Source organism: Poeciliopsis prolifica, unplaced genomic scaffold (assembly GCF_027474105.1).
Source record: "Poeciliopsis prolifica strain line A6 unplaced genomic scaffold, Auburn_PproV2 SCAFFOLD002, whole genome shotgun sequence".
In the NCBI taxonomy this organism is placed as follows: domain Eukaryota; kingdom Metazoa; phylum Chordata; class Actinopteri; order Cyprinodontiformes; family Poeciliidae; genus Poeciliopsis; species Poeciliopsis prolifica.
The window spans coordinates 3,504,460-3,521,501 of NW_026562377.1; the positions used below are offsets into that span (position 1 = coordinate 3,504,460).

At 40.6% G+C, this 17,042-nt stretch overlaps 1 protein-coding gene across 2 annotated transcripts in view; it reads right to left on the reverse strand.

Annotated features, from left to right (window-relative positions):
- Nucleotides 1–15,523, reverse strand: part of syde2 (synapse defective 1, Rho GTPase, homolog 2 (C. elegans)) — a 43,030-nt gene extending 27,507 nt beyond the window's left edge. The window contains exons 1-3 of one of the 2 annotated variants that reach the window (XM_055051941.1): nucleotides 15,215–15,523; nucleotides 6,478–6,770; nucleotides 5,400–5,793 (exon numbers count right to left, since the gene is read on the reverse strand). In XM_055051941.1, coding sequence (XP_054907916.1) covers nucleotides 5,400–5,793; nucleotides 6,478–6,770; nucleotides 15,215–15,332 — 805 coding nt within the window. In that variant the 5' untranslated portion in view covers nucleotides 15,333–15,523. Of the gene's footprint in view, nucleotides 1–5,399; nucleotides 5,794–6,477; nucleotides 6,771–13,339 lie in introns of both variants that reach the window. The other variant, XM_055051933.1, reaches the window with a different exon arrangement.
- Between the last annotated feature and the right edge of the window lie 1,519 nt (nucleotides 15,524–17,042).

The window sequence follows — 17,042 nt, forward strand, 5'->3', positions numbered from 1 at the left end:
CTGTCAATAAAGAATGACAGCATCTCCTCTTGGGAAAGAAACAACAATAAGGGAACAACCAATCCATATCCACTTTATGCACCACTATAAGTGAATCACATCCTGAAGAGCTTAGCATTTTAGTGCCAGGGTAGTCACTCTGAGAAGCGCCCAAAGTGATTAAAGCTGCTTGCAAAGATTTTTACAAAACACTTAGACAAGGGCAAAAAAGAAGAAGTCAATACTGGTGTGAAAAGACAAGCTCTGTTGATCTGAAACTCTTCAGGAAATATTTATTTAAATATTTAAAATATCAATAGCACTGTTGCCTTGCAGCAAGAAGGGTTCCTCTAAATAATCAGTTATATGTAGAAATGTTACATTTATTGAATGTGATAGATCAACTTTATCTAATTTTTAGGATATGGATGTGTTTTTTGTTGTTGTTGTTGTTTTTAGATTAATTGGGCAAAGAATGCCATTGGAGCTCTTTATTTGGAGAGAATATGCCTAATTTTGCCCTGATGATTATTTTTAACTATCAAAAGAAAAAGAAAAAATCTTCTAGAGAAAACTATGTGACCTGAACTTCACTTCTGATCTGCATTGTGGAATCTGCTCTGGTTTTCAAGGGCTGTTCGCAAAATGTTGCTGCTAAAGGCTGTTCACTTCCTCCAGACCCAAACGTTGCAACCATCAGCCAAGATTAGCTTCAGGGATTGAACTGTGAGGTTTGTACTTTCTGTCTATAATGCTATTAACCAAGGCCAAGTCTGGAACTCTGCAGCCAATGAGACCAAAACAAGTCCAGAAATAACTGATCCAGTTTTGAGTGCTGGCCAAGTCAGATTCCCTTAAACAGGCTCCAAAGCGAACAACAGATTGGAAACACACCAGTGAGTTCACCACCCCCAAAGTCCATCAATCATTATCGTCCATACAAACAAAGCATTCAGTTGCACAAAAAGTCACTCAGTAGGCAGCACACAAGGAGTCTGTAGTGTATCCGGCCATGGAGAAGAAAGCAGCCAACCGGACAGAGTCATCTACATTTATACTACTTCATTAATTCAGCAGACATTGCTACTCATGCTCAATAAGTAAGAGGCCTGTCAATTTTCTGGTCTGCCAGATGAAAGTGGATCCTTCATGAGCTCATTTTCATGTTAAACAAGAAACAGGAAGTTCAAAAGATGGGTTTCAATGGGTTTTGCAAATGTCAAAAGATTGATTCCCATATGTTGGTACGGATAGAAATTGTGATGAGCAAACCTTTAATATTTATGCACCAATATCACATTATAAAAGCATTGGAGCAATAGTTGACCATGTTTAATCAAAAGGCTCAATGCAAAACCATGCATATGTATCCGCAGATGATAGTAAGAAACTAAAGACTAAGTTAGTTTAAATAAGTATGTTGTGTCTGCTGTCTCTAAGCAAGCCGTCCTGTCTGTGGGGGGCTTGTTGTTTGATGTTTTATTTGCCAAAGAGCAGCAGCTGCTGTGTATTCAGAGGGAGGTGAACAGACAGGACACTGGTCACTCGTTCGCTAGACAACCAACTCTCTGCCAGGACTGGAGAACAAACTGGGACTCATTTGAGAAGACGGGAAAAGGAACAAGACTGACGGGTAAAACTGGAACTAAAAAAATAAATCCCAGTGGACTGAAGCTGACACAAGCCATAACACTTTGACACCTCAGACTGTTGAGGAGGAGAAACATGTTTCTTGGAACTTAGAATATTTAGAAGAGCTCAGGGTGAAATAAACTGCTCAACCCCTAAAAACACAGTTATTTAAGGTATTACTAAAAGTAATCAGCAACCATAGACTCAAAGGTTTAGTTTCTTGAAGAAAATGCTATCATACTAAATGTTGTGGGTGTAAAGGAATGACAAGCAGTTAAAAACAGTTTTTATCTGAAAATATTATACCTACTTGCATGAAGCAATGTGTTGAATGTCTAAAGTGGAATGTTTTTCACAATGTCTGTTTGTTTTTGGCAAACAATTCTGTTAATGCAATGAAGATGTCTGCATGAAAGTGAAAATAGCCACAAAAATTTAACCTAACTACAAGCCAAAATCTAAAAACAAAGCATTTCATTCCAAAGTAATTACATAACTGAAATGAAACATTGAGAGCTGCGAGATGCATCAAGTCATCATTAGAATGAGTTCATCATTGCATTCACTAAGATCTGGTTGAATCCAGTTTTGATATTTGAATATATTTCAAGTGATCTGCTGAAACACTCTAAATATAAATATCATATTTGGTCAGTTTGATGGACTTGATGTATAGACTTTACATTCATTCTAGTCAACAAAATGCTTCAATTTACAAAGTTGTGATTTAAAACAAATTGCAATCAGTATAATTGCGCTGATACTGTCAGCGCAATTATAGCTAATTGTGTCACAACTGTTCATTTCCCTGATATCCTGTAGTCCTAATCTGGTCCTGCCACATACAAATTATGTAAATTAGTTGAAATATCAGAAGACTGAACAAAGTGTGCTGCCATCTCAGCCACTTTAAGCATTCAAATGGCAACATGAACTGATCTTTTTCAGTACAGAGTGTTTGCATGATTTTGTGTTACGATTAAGACCCTTTATCAAGTCATTACAACAACTTTTGTCTTTATTTGGAAACATTTTATAGAAGTTTGTGAACGTGTGCAGGATATGTGGTGTCTAATGTGCAATGATTTTCTTTAACAAATTAGAAATTATTTTAGTATTAAATAGTTACACACCAACTCTTGCTGGCTTATTATTATTATTACTATTATTATTATTATTATATTTTTCCTGATTTCTCCAGATTATTTGATCAACAGATGAGAGGCTGACAGCTCATTGCAGGCTGCTGCCCTGAAACCACCACCCACCAGTTTAAAGAGGAGGAGTGTCCCTCTGCAGTCAATACAAACTCTGTTAACAGCAACCACAATGCCCACAGTAAACTCTGAAGGTCGAGGCCGTTTATAACTGAAGACGAAGGCACACAGTAAGGCAAAGCGAACCCGCCGTATCCACACCACACTAACAGGCCTGCATGATGGTTGATGACACAAAGCAGGGGACGCAGCTCCGTTTCTGTTGCAATGCACTGAGAGATGGCGTCACCAAACCCACTGGAATCGACTGCAAAGTCAACATGCAGCAGGCAGTTCCGGAGCAGGAGGGAAAAACGGGGGGAAAAAAGAAAACAACACCACTACGCGCTGCTCTCATTTTCACAGCCAGTAAAACCACACCATCACAGACCTGGCTGCAGAAAAACACAAATATTTACTAGAGGCATAAACTTAGCACAGCTTTCTGAATGGTAGCAAAGTAAAAGACTTATATATAACTCATCTCTGGGCTATTCGTCAAGAGCGTTTCACATTTCAAACCTTTCACAGAGACATTTACAAAAAAAAGTGATGATCAGAGGAGCAATGAATCTGGAGAAGATGCATCGCTCAAGCTCAAGGAAAGATTTAGAAGTTTTCCTTCTGAATATGTCAGATGGAAAGCTTTAGTTTGCACTCCACAGAGCTGGTATTTATAACAAGAAAAGATTGACTAGAAAAAAGGTGTTGTTGAAAGAAAGCCGTAAGGAAGAGAGTAAACACATGTGGGAAGAAACTCTGATCAGATGAACCTAAAAACTGATAATTCGGCCCACTGTACCTCATCTCAAACATACTATTTCTATGGAGAAACAAGGTGGTGCCCGCATCATGCTGAGGGGATGCTTTTCTTCGGATGGAACAGGGACATTCTCAGACTTAGATGGAGTTAAATACAAGCTGTTCAGAGATAAAACTTTTTAGAAGTCCCAGAAGACTTGAGACTGGATCTGGTCTTTATCTTTTTGCCACAAAAAATGTTCATTATACAGCCAGAACTACAAAAAATGGTTTACATCAAAGAATGTCCATGTGTAAGTTCAACTAAGTCCAGTCCTACATTTAGCAGAAAATTCTCTGTGCAAAGCTGGGAAAAATACTCCCCAAATAACCTGCAACTGTTGTTGATGTAGAAACTTGATGGCTGAAATTTCAAATTGGACCACAAAAAGAAACATAGTTCTATAAAAGGTGTGCTAATATGTAGCTTTTAATTAGCTCTGTGCTGAATGATTAGTGCGGCAGACTGCAGTATGATTAGAGCCGTTCCTGGACCAGTACACTGAGTCTCATTTGGGACTGGATTAATTCTAATCCCACAAGAAAAGTCTCGCAGGACAGACAGTCTTTTTTTTTTCTTTTTTTTTAACCAAGCATGACATTGTATGAGCCCCAGGAGTTAGCTGGATGCTACACAATCAGGCTAAAGGAGTTTGTCAGCTGCTAATTATTGCTGCTACTGAAGCTAGGTGGTGCAAAATTATCATAACAGAGGGATAGAAAATAAAGTTCCGGGTCTTGGTTACTGTGGTTTTGGTTCTTTGTGGAGGGAAGCTGTCAGTGTGTTCATTTCAAGCCTTCAAACTGTCGCTGGGAGAAACAAGAACCCAAGAATGAGCCAGACTAGTCACACTGCTTTTGTGTTCGTACAACTGTAATGGTTGTTGCGTGCCACAGAGAAGCGTTATAATTAAAGGCTCAGATGAAGATGTGCCAAATAGTTCAAACTACCATGTTGCCACATCACAGAGAACAAAAAGTCGGAAGTCAGGAAAAAAGAAAAGAAAAGAAAGAAAAGGACATTGTGAGATGGGAAGCCGTGCGCTGGCTGTCATCATCCTGTCGTCGCTAACAGGCGAGTAAAGGGGAGGCAAAGAAAGTGAAGGAGAAGTGCAATGATTCATGTCTGGGGTTATTTGGAAACTCTTGGGGTCAAGAATCTGTCCCTGCTTATGAACAAAAAAACTCCAAGGATTGCAGATCATTGTGTGAACTTGATGTTAAGAAAGAGGATATCATTCGTCTGAGGAATGTCAATGTTGAATTCCTTCTGTCTAATGTCTGTCTCAGCTGAACTAATGAGGGACACTGATATGGGAGGATATGATTAAACGGGGCTTGGCTCCTGTCCGCTCTGATACAAAAGAACATAACAAAAAGACAGTTTGTCTCTTTATGTAAAATCTGCTTCACATTTCAAGCAAAAACAATGAAAAGACTGTCTTAAATTGGAGATTGAAAGTTGTCTTTAAAAAATACAGTTAAACATTAAATATTTTATAGTTTTAGCTCTTATTTTGTAGACCAAAAAAAAAAAAAAGTCCTTGATTAGGATCCTTGTCAGCGTTGACTATAATCAGTGCAAACCGCAAGAATCTGCTGAATGATTGATGGAGACAAAAAGTAATTGGCCCCAAGCACCATCTCAATAAAATAAATGAAAAAGCATGAATGACTAAGAAAGAAGCAATAAAGAGTGTTTTATTTTTTTGGGGGGCCAGGGGGGTTTACCTGTTGGTCTGCTGGAGGAGGGCCCCCCCTCTTCTGGAGGTTTGCACGCAAGCAGCTGTCTGTGCAGATGTATCGCCTCCGAGGAATGTGCAGTATTCCCTGCTGAACTCAAATCTCCAGAACCACTACCGGGACCTTCCATGACCGCATCCGGCCCGCTGGAACCCTCCGCGGTCCAGCTGCCCGGAGCCACGTCCGCTCCCCAGCCAGGTCGCCTCTGTGCTTCGCCCTGCGGTGGGACGACCAGCCGAATGCAGGGCCGACGGGACGTCTCTGGTTCATCGTCCTCTGGGATTGGGTTGTACCAAATCTCCCCCTCGTCATCTGCATCGTTCTCTTCTGATGGGTCCACGCTCCGAGGATGAGGAGACACCTTACACTGACCAACAACCACCTGAAAACAAAACAAATCCAGTTTTACACTTAACTTCAACACTAACTTAACTGCAGTGTTCCTTAATCTTTGTTTTTCTGCTTTTCTTTCTAATTCAGTGTAAATGGAGCTAAATTTATTCTAAATGCAACCCACACTTTTCTTTTTATCATTACTATTTGTAAAAATGTCATGACAACCAGGTATCATTTTCCTCCCACTTCACATTTGCGTTTCATATCTATCATATAAAATCATAAAACTAGGTGTTCCAATCTGATGCTAATATCGGAAATCAATATCAGCCAATAGATGAGCATCAGGTTTTGTCAGCCTGCATCTAAAATTGCAGATGTAAAAAAAATAAAAATAAAAAGAAGGATTCTGGGAATGGTTTGGAACAGAATGTCAACATTTCAGCATGTTCTCATGCTTGTTGTTGTTGACTGCTGCTCTCTGTTTGAGTAATGCATCACCCTTCTAACATCCACACCACAAAATATGTAATAAAAGAATGAATGATGCATACTGACATGTTATTAAGTCAATATCTGTGTCATATCAGAAGTGAAAGAAACATGGCATAAGGTCACCCCTAGTTGTAACATGGTAAAAAGACTCACCCTGTCATGGCTGTTTCTGCTTTTTCACCAATACTAAACTAACACAGTCATCTTAATCTCAGACATCTGTGGAAGATCTAACCTGAGGGATCTGTGGGCGTACTGGCCGTGGCAGCGCTCCACCTGTGGATCTCACAAATTCTGGCAAGGGGCTGGGAGCAGGAGGAAGCTGACTGCCCTCCTCAGCTCCCAGCATGCCTTGCAGCTCTTCCTTGGTGCAGTGACTCTTTGGCTGGGAGCTCTGCTGCAGCCAGTTGCGCTTTTTGGACACTGTAATGGTGGTGGTGAGCTGCGGGCTCCATGATGAAGGCTCATTGGTCAGTCTGCTGGCCTCTCTGCCATTAGCACACGGGGTTTGGAAACTCTCAATGAAAGCTGAGAAAGTGGAGGACACAAAGGAAGACCGTGAGAATCACTGCAGCAGGCCAGAAAATAAAATGCAAAAGTTATTTCCTGGACTAGAAAAAGGAACTAATCATCTTCTTGATTAGTATAATTTCAGTAATTACTGCTGTGAACTGAATTGGAGAGGTTGATGTTTCATCTCAAACTAGTCAAGTCACAACAAGCTGAAGAAAACATTTACATCAACAAACCACAAGTGTGAAAATATTTAGTAATGCCAGGTGGTTTAAATATTTCTTTGTGAATTTCTTTCTCTCTTCTTTCAAGGACTTAAAGACAGATGGACTATCATAATGTCCCTCAATGCCCTCCAGCATTATTTCCAGAAACTACCCTATTCAGGGTTAACTTTGGGAATCTGTGAACTCACACTTCCAAGAGGAAATTGAGGGATTTTGCACGCATACTTTCTGGTATGCAAGAAACAGCCAACGTTTCAGAAAGAAGTAGGAGGAGGAGACTGGTAAAAGGTGAAGACAGCAGAAACATGGCAAAAAAGTAAATAAACAAAAACACATTCCGGTAATACGGACGTGACCTGCATTGGCACTCAATGTTTTGAGGGACTGGAGAAAACAGTTCCCGCAAGGAGGAGATTTCCAATCAGATACTAAGAAGATGCAAGAATTTATCACAGATGCAAGCAGTGAGAAAAAAACAACAACACACACACACACACAACTATGCACAAGAGTGTGACAAGTAAAACACAGTGCAGATGGAGGCCAGCGTCCTGCTCTAACTTGTAGAGCAGGCTCATATAAAATACTGTTTTGATCCCCTCCAGCTCTCCTTCGAGCCCCTCCAACATGCTCTAATGCCAACTTCTCCAGAATTTTTATTTTTTTTTCACGCATGCCCGAGTAGCTGAGCAAATTAGAAACTTGAGGATATTTTTACTATCTTTTAGAAAATTTGACATTCTATACAGAAGGTCTAGCTTAAAATATAGTTGTGATAGTGCCAATGAAGAGTGAGAAGGAGCGAGTTCTCACATATGTCAGAATTTTTAGACATTCTTTCTACTAGAATGTCTAAAAAGTAAAAAAGAAAAAAGATGAACTGTAAAAAAACATCTGCTTTCATGTGAGCGGGTCTCTGTGCTACATTTAACACAGCTGATCATAACATGTTGATCAATACGCTGGAAAAGTTGGTCAAGATGTATTTGGCAGATCAGTTATCTGTCATTTGGCAGTTATAAGTCCGAACAAACAACCACTGTGTGGGGGAGTTCCTCCAGGCTCGATTCTCGGGAAAGCAGAATTCAGTATCTACATATTTAGTCGAGCTCCAATTGTGGAGTTTTACGTTTCCTACAGTTGGTATGCCAACAACTTTATGTTTCTCTGTGATCACATAACCACAATTTGTTACAGTCACCAATACCAATGTATTCCCCCCTCTGTGTGATTAAAGACCTAAATGTAGCATCAGCTGTGTCTGAGCTCTTTATTTGTTTTCAAAGTTCTTTCTGGCATTTCTTTTTTTTCATATTCAAATTTTACTATCATTCTCATACTATATTTATTGTGTGTAATGGAAGTTTTTCTTTATTTCCTTGTAAAACACTTTGTCTTCTTTCTGAATACCACAGCACAAATAAACTTGCCATGCCTTGCCTAGAGTCTACAGGCCTATCCTAGCAGTATTCCAGAAATCTACAGCTTTATAAAGCAACTATTGTCCCATAAACATACACACTGAAATTTATTACACCGCAACAAAAGAAGGGGTTAATCTTTCCTGAACTACGGCTAGAACATTATGTGGGAATGGACTAATCTAAGTTGGGGATTAAACTCTCTTGCGCTCCACCTTGTTGTAAACATTCCAGTTAATTTGATTTGTTTGCACAGTAAAATCCTAATCTTGAACGAGTAACAACAACATTTCTTGTTTTTCATTTGATGTCAGGCACAAGCAGAACCTTCAACAGAGGACTTGCATCCAGAATCACATTTGTATTGTGTGTTTGCAAAGTCTCCATTAGGAATTTTTGAGGACCTGCAGTTGAGTAATATTAGAGTTTTTGTAAAAGGAGAAGCCAGGATTTTATTTCTGCTGGTTCGCTGAGTTCCATGCGTGACTGTGTGGGCTTGAACTGCCAGGCTGCACTCATCTGTGATGCTATGATTTTATCTGCTCCAGTCTGGCTGCGTTTCAGGGAGCCTTTCAATTTTTATTGAAAATTCATAAGGTTAGAATGCATTGTAGCAGAAAACAGGGGATTGTACTACGGTGCACTAGTAACTTTGTTTTGTAAGGAAAAACACACTAAAACTTTAACCTTTTTACCTAAAACAAATAATTTGCAACAATAAACTCAATTTCTTACCAGAGAAACTAGAATTTAAAGATGTTTTGGTTTCAGGATGAACAAAGACCCATTAACAACAAACGAAGCTAAAAAGCAACCTTAAAAACAAAATATTTTTATTTGAAAAATTAGAACCAAAACCTCTCCAAACTACTGACCCTGATGCCGAGACTACACACAGCACTTTTGTCGACAAGCTGTCTTCTTCAAGGGGTCTTTCATAACTAGAAAAGGAAGCATGTTCCGACACGAACGGCATTCCAGACCACGGCTGGAGATTTAAATCTTTGCTGCCGTCTCCTTTCACCATCACACTCCTTTACAGCAGCAGCAGCAGCTTCCAAAACAAACAACAAGCCGGACAAGTTGGACCCAATTTGCAAAATTTTGGCCTCTTTTAACTGCTGTCAGATGTGAGACAATTTATAGGCATCATTCACCTCTCAGTCTATAATTTAGCCTGATAAAAAGAGACAAAGGATTGCTAAGAATTTAGGGATTTTATCCTAAGAAACAACAAGATATATTGTGTTCATAAGATTGAAGAGTTTATAAGAACACTGGAATAAACTAAGGTATTCTAAGAGACAAAACAAGGACAAAATGAAATAATAAAAAAATAATAATTATGACCAGCAAAGATGAGATGAAAGCTAATTTTGTTAGCTGGTTAATAAGTTTTCAAGAAAATTTTGTAAATGTGAAATTTCATCCTCCGAGTTAAGGCAGGAAACAGTTTTTATGCCCTCTAAAAAGCATGTCATTATTCATAATAAAGCATCTAAGAATATTCATGATGCAAAATGAAATACATAAATTCTCTAGAAGATGGAGGACAGTTTTAGGACGAGGAAGGTCATCTTATGACAAACTGTCCAAAAAATGAAAGACCTGCAACCACAAAACCAATCCAAGAGAAATACTTATGAAAAACGTAGTATTAAAACTTTCATTGAAAACTGTCAAGATCCCTTTCAGCTTCTTTGTAGCCCAAATTCTCTTGTGATCACTGCAGAGAACTAACAGACACCTGACCTGAAGGTAAACAGATGGCCAAAACCAATAATACAGGACTGTGTCTTTGTGACAAGACTAAAAGAAGGAGAGAAAGAAAGAAACAAAGAGGTGGTGCACAGATGGGGAGGAGTGTTATGGTTTCAAAGTTACCAAGGAAAAATCTGGAAGTGCCAAAGCAGATCTGTGCCGTGTGAGCCACAGAGTAAACCCACTTACATTCATCTCCAAACCTTATGAGTTGCTGGATCTTTTACTCCACAAAGACAAAGCACTTGATCCACTTTCCCATAGGCTTTTAATTTATTTCCTGATTTTCCTTTTTATCATAGAGGCTTCTCTTTTGACAGGAGCAAACACGCAGCAGCTCATTTTCTCCTCCCTACAGACACAACTTTGTTGTATATACGCGGTTTGTGAGCTCCCTTTAGAGCGAATCTTTTTGCTGGGTGCCATGCATTCCTGTTGACACTCATTCATATGCTAATGAGGATTGTCAGTGTAGATTTTTCTTTTTACACGAGGACAGAGTTGCGATCGCTCAGGGTTACATCACATATCAACACTTGCATTCCCACTGACACGTACTGCCAGTGCTGTCCTCAATATGTGGGCTGAAGAGACAATTTTCTTCCTCTGTATTGCAATTCTCTCAGTGTTTCTTTTTTGGGGTTTTATTGTGCTGGTTAAAATTTAAGTTTGGCTTAATTAACACAAAAACTGAAATAAGAGTAACAGGCCTTTTAAAAGAAGCTCTGAAGTACCGTAAAAGCTAATAAAAACCAGTGCTCTCTCCACTACTTGCAGCAGACGGCATCATGACTCAAACATCTCGTAAAACCATCCTGGTATGATCCCTGATGCCTCAAGTTTCTCCCAGCTCATATCTGCAACGTCAATAAATCTCTCAAGGCTTATGTAGACTATAAGACAAGACAATCTTTGTCCCGCCACCCTCAGTTGTGTCATGAGTTTCTGAAAACACTTTCTCAAGACACAATACATTTATATAAGGGCATGTGTGTATGATAAACCCAAATACGTAACTGTGTAATGTTGATGAACATGGTCAGCAGCAACAACAAGCCTCACCATTTTATTATCACCAGCCTGATCCGGTTACACAAGGCAGGATAGCAAATAATGATGGATTTAGGAAGTTAAGCAATGCCTTAGAAAATTAAGCAAAAACATATTAAATGCCTTGTTTTCAAAAGATTAGGTAAAAAGTTTGGAAATATTTGGTTTTGCTTTATAGAATTTATTGTTTTTAACTTCAAACTTATGCCTTTGTAATAAATCTAAAGAGTCCTAAGTTAAGCTAGCTTAGCGCAATTTATATCAATTTGTTGTAAAATTAGTTGGGAGGTTGAAGGAAAAAAGGAATTTGGTAAATCAAACAAACTTTATTGACCTCAACTAATGAAACTTATGAATAAGGACATTACATTTCATAAAATTGATATTTTGAAGCAGATGTGACTTGGTAAGAAGTTAGCAAAGATTTTGGAAAGTTGCTAGTACAGAACAGGTCAACACATTTAAAGTTTTGCTCACATAGATTAGCGATTCTGACATTTACTACTTAGATATATACTTAGATATATTCTACTTAATGTTTCAGTTTTTTATATCTACTCTCCTTTTTAACTCTATTGCACATTTTGCAAAGCCTCACAATTGTATGTTTTTTTTTAATTAAGTTGAACTACTGTAAAGGCAGCATACAGTACTTTATCTTTATACTTTTTGAAAGAAAGTCTGTACATCTTCAAAATATCCCAGTCATAGACTAGCATAGAAACATCACTGCCAAATACTTTTGAGACTTAACACGATATTTACCAAATGCATGACTCATGACCTAATGCCAGGTGAAAACGGGACACCTGGATTATGCCCACCTGCCAGTATGCCTTCTCTGACAAACCAAAATCAAATAAATCTTTTTACTTCATATACACACATGAACAAAGTGAAGAGGCTTATGTTCACAAAAGACGTACCATAAAGTTATACATGTTGATGACTGGAAAAGTTAGAGCATAAGCAAAATTATATGAAGTCAAACTAGGACATTTGAAAGACTTTGCACTAAAGTTTGATATCGAAAGAAATCTAAGAGAATTTCCAAACAACTCAAACAAGAGGGCGAATACTCACTCAAACATGAGTGAGTATTGGATAACTTTATGCTTTTTGCAAGGTGCGAAGAGCTTCCCAAGATAAGCCAAGCAATGACCTCAATAAATACTTAATCACCCTTCATTTTGTTCAGTCATGGTGAGGAATTAGGTGACACAACTCAAACTAGTTAAACAACGGGAATGGCATTTCAAAAATTCAACTCAAAGTCTCTTTAAAATGCAGGCTACCATTGGGCTGTCAAGAGCAAATGACCGGGGAGGAAAGCGACATGACAGCACAACCCCCTCTTCTCTCAAACAAATCACACACCACGAGTGCAGCAGAAAATACTGCAGTGGCTTCTCTCCTGCCTTGGATTCCTCTGGCCACAGCTGTGGAAAAGCTCAGCGGAGACGAGGAGAAGAGAGAATGTGGAAGAAAGTAAATGAGGAAAAAATGAGAGAAAGAACTGTGCGGTTCATGGAAACTAATAAATACCAAGATCTGTACCGATTCTAACTACAAATTGGTCAAGAAAAGCTGTAAAATTGGTGGCAATATGTTAAACAGAGAAACATTCTGAGTAATGATCTCACTTGTGGTTTCCTGATACAGATGTTTTCATGTCTTTCATAAAAACTGCAATAGAAAATTATTTTACCTTTTTCTCAGAATCAAACATTAAAACAAAATACATAAATAAAACACAGACACACACATGAAACCCCACCACCAACACCACTGGGAATCATCTAACAGAAGAGTGAGTTAGTTGTTACTGGATCTATGCTGTGAGTATTTTGACTTACAACCTCATGTGCAATTAATTAAGTGTTAAGATGCTGCTAAATTAGTGTAAAGGACAAAGCCCGCCACCGGTTAGAGAACCCCTACAAAGGAAAGCAAGAGGTCTGAGGTGTCTCGTCCCTTTGCTTTGCATCCAAAAGTGGAGGAGTGAAGGGTGGACCGCCACCAGATGGAGTCTACTATGAGTGGAGGAGGATGACAACAATCAGATGGGAGGAAGAAGAGTAGAGGATCCCCCTGGAGACGAGGCCACCCTGTGTAGCCTTCCTACCTGGCTGCTGCTGCTGCTGTCTTGTAGACTTGACTGTAGACGACTTAGCCTTGACTGATTTACTCCCTCGAACCGGGACTCCTGGTTTGCAGCCTCCAAGGTTAGCCTGAGTGGAGGACCAATCCTGGCTCTGGCCTCCACCAAGAGGTAAAGACGAACCCTCAATGCGCTGCTTCATCTCAGACGACAGCAGACGACCCTTGTGCATCCACTCTTGCATCTTGTTCACAGTAACACCGTAGGCTTTGCTGACCGACTGGACCACCTGTGTCCGGACTTCGGCCTGCTCTTGCTTGCCCTCCTGACCCTGATGATTTGCTGCTTCGCCATTACTGTCAGTAGAACCTGTGAGGCTGTTTACCGAACCGCTGCTCTCATTCAGCCGTCCGCCATGTTCCTCCTCAACTCCAACATTTTGCAGCAGTTCGTCACAACTGATGGTGTTGCAAAGCACCTCCGGTTCAGATAGCTCACCTGCTCTTGAGACTTCAGCCTCTTCATGTTTATTTAACTCCAAAGCTTCTTTATCATGATGGACTTCTGCACTTTCCCGTTTGGTTGCCTGAGTACAAGATGAAGGTAGGCCTTGATACCTAATAACGCCATCGCTGGCAGACCGGACTAATGTGGGTCTTTTGGTCACGGACAAGCAGGATGTGCTTTTACTGATCAGCTTTGCCTTTGACTCCACACTTCCAGTAAGGCAGAGCAGGAGTGATTCAGTGTCAGAAAGCTGCTGGAAACTATGGTTCCCTCCAGAGGACCAGGAGTCACTGTCAGTGTTTTTGACAGAAAGTCTGGAGCACAGGCTGTCTCTTGAATGACTACTACAGGAAGAGGTGGCTTGCTGCTCAGCTAAGCCACCACTAATCTGCTGAACATCCAAGCTGATATCATTCATAGCATTGATGAGAAGATAATAGGCCTCTTGCAGCTGTGTTCTGAGCCTGTCTGTTTCCTGGGCGCTATCACCATCATCTCCCTGCCCTTTATCCTGTATCTCTGCAACCTCCACTCCAGCAACAGTTTTTGGTTTAACTGCTTCGTAAAAGGGAAGAATTTCATTGTCATAGTAATCGTCATCTTCACTGTCTAAGGTGTACCTCAGTGACCCCTCTGTGCTGCACAGAGTTTGCCTTTTGAGATCACAAATCTGTAAGTCAGTGGGGAAAACTGTTGGGTTCTGAGGGCATCCAGCGGTCTCCCCAATTACACAGTCAGGCTCATAACTTTCAATGCTTCTGATTAAAACGTTTTCCTCAGAGTTTGGATGCACGCAAGTTTGAGTGTATGCCTGCAGAGCGGGGCGGTCAATATTCCAGCTGTTGTTTGTGTGAATCGCTACTACAGTCCCTGCCATGTGCCGGGAGAACCCCCGGCTCCTGGTCTCTGCCCCCTCACCATCTGCAACCCAGGCCACGGCAGCTCGAACGACCCCCGTCTGCGCCCGTACCTGCGCTCGGTGTATCGCTTGACCGGAGCTGTCCCCGAACCCGATCGAATCGCCGAAGCCGCACTGCCTCGGCGCAGGAACGAAGCGTTTTATCTGCACATGTGGTCCTTCGAGAGAGATCCCCGCAGATTTGGGATCCCGGAGCCTCCTGTCCTCCCCTCCTAACGCGTCCCCAGCAAACTGGCCCAGTGGGGCCCCTGGGAGCCGCTCATTACCGTGAACCGTGCCCCCGCTGCTCGGCTCCCGGGAACGTGAGCCAGCCACCTCCACTGCGCGACTTTCTGGGTCTGTTGTGGCCCCCTCTGCTTGCACCGGCGCTCCTGCTACATAATTCTCGTATGCGCTCATTCCCTCTGCCGTGACATCCAGCCCTGTGAGCAAAACTACCGGCCGAGGCTCCTCGGGGAAAACTTTTTCTTTACCTTCTCGGCCCGCGTTCGCCGCAGCAGCAGATCCGTATCCACCGCTGAGCGTCGCTCCTTTTTTGGACTTCTTCCCCCGTAGTTTTGCTAGTAAAGTCCTCCGCAGAGGATCAGCCATTCCTTTCCTCTGCCCCCCTCCGGCTAATTCCCCCCGGTGTCTCTCAGCACGCTGGCTCCAGAAGGGAAGGACCGAGCGGGTTCTTCTCGGTCAAAGCTCGCCGAGCGGACGGGCTCCTCTCCATTCTCCGCTGTCACCTCCGATCTGCTGAAACACTGAAACACTCCGGACTCCGCTGTGCTCAACTGCACCACCTTTCTCTCTCCCTCCCTCTCTGTCTCTCTCTGCCTCCCTCTCTGTCTCTCCCCCGTGCCACACACACACGCACATCCACACACGCGGCACACACACACTTCTTTTCTCCGGTCTGCCCTCCTCTCTAGCGCCTCGCCTCTCTCCATGTTTGCAGCTCAGATGTTTGAAATATTTTCTTGGTTCAAAGTTGAAAGATAAGCGTCATTTAGGCCATTTACCTGCGCATGATTAATAGGTACCAGGATAATCGTTTGCTACATGACTAATTACCGGACCGTAATGTCACACCAGTCTATTTGTCATATGTGGGACATATGACTAATATGCCCCACATATTAGTCATATGCAAATATCTATCTATCTATCTATCTATCTATCTATCTATCTATCTATCTATCTATCTATCTATCTATCTATCTATCTATCTATCTATCTATCTATCTATCTATCTATCTATCTATCTATCTATCTATCTATCTATCTATCTATCTATCTATCTATCTATCTATCTATCTATCTATCTATCTATCTATCTATCTATCTATCTATCTATCTATCTATCTATTTTTATAACTGCAAGCTGCAAAATCTGGTAAATAAGCTGCAAGGCTTGTCAACTGCTGACAGTTCTTTCCTCAATCATAAGTATTCATATCAATGAAAAAGTCAGTGTCATCAAAGTGAAAAGTTCTGACACCTTTGTTCATGAACAAGATAGTCAAATATCTGTTGTTTTCATTATGACAGATCATATACTGTCATTCTGATGCATAAAAGTCAGATATTTGACAACACCTGTAATTTCTTAAAACAGCAATGTGCATTATTTGCACAGCTGTTTGAAATCTACTGTGAAGTCACATGTTATTGTATTTATTGAGCTAAATGAGTATAAGACACTACATACACATGCTTCACATTTTTACTGCATATGTTCTTTGCAGTTCCAATTTCCTCACAACATCGTGCAAAAGCAAAGTACAAACTTACAACAAACATTAGAAACATCCTTTGGGTGCAACTATGCACAACTGTAAACAATATCAGCATTGAAAAGTGAAATTCACTGGGTGAAACTGTTGAATCCCGAAGAAATGTATAAGATTTGCTTGACAGATATTGATAACTAGTTTTTCTGTAATGATCCAACCATTGAATCAATCACTAATAGTTCTCTGAGGTGGAGCCCTCCCATTTAACCAACAAGGGCATTTATGTTGAAGCAACAAACTAAAGAAGAGCAAATGGAAATACTGAAAGTGTTATGAATACTTTTAATATTCATAAGTATAATTTACTTTGAGTGATATGAGATAAGCAGATGATAATGTCATAAAACAGCAGAAAATTGTAAGGAAAGGAATTGACCAAAAGGATTTGCAATATGTTGTAAGGGAGAAACTGCTATTGCTATATGCACAAATGACTAAAGGTTATGAGAATTTTAATCCTGATAAAAGAAACAGTACAGGATTATGACACAGTGTTAGTTGCTTCAGCCAGCGTTCTCACAAT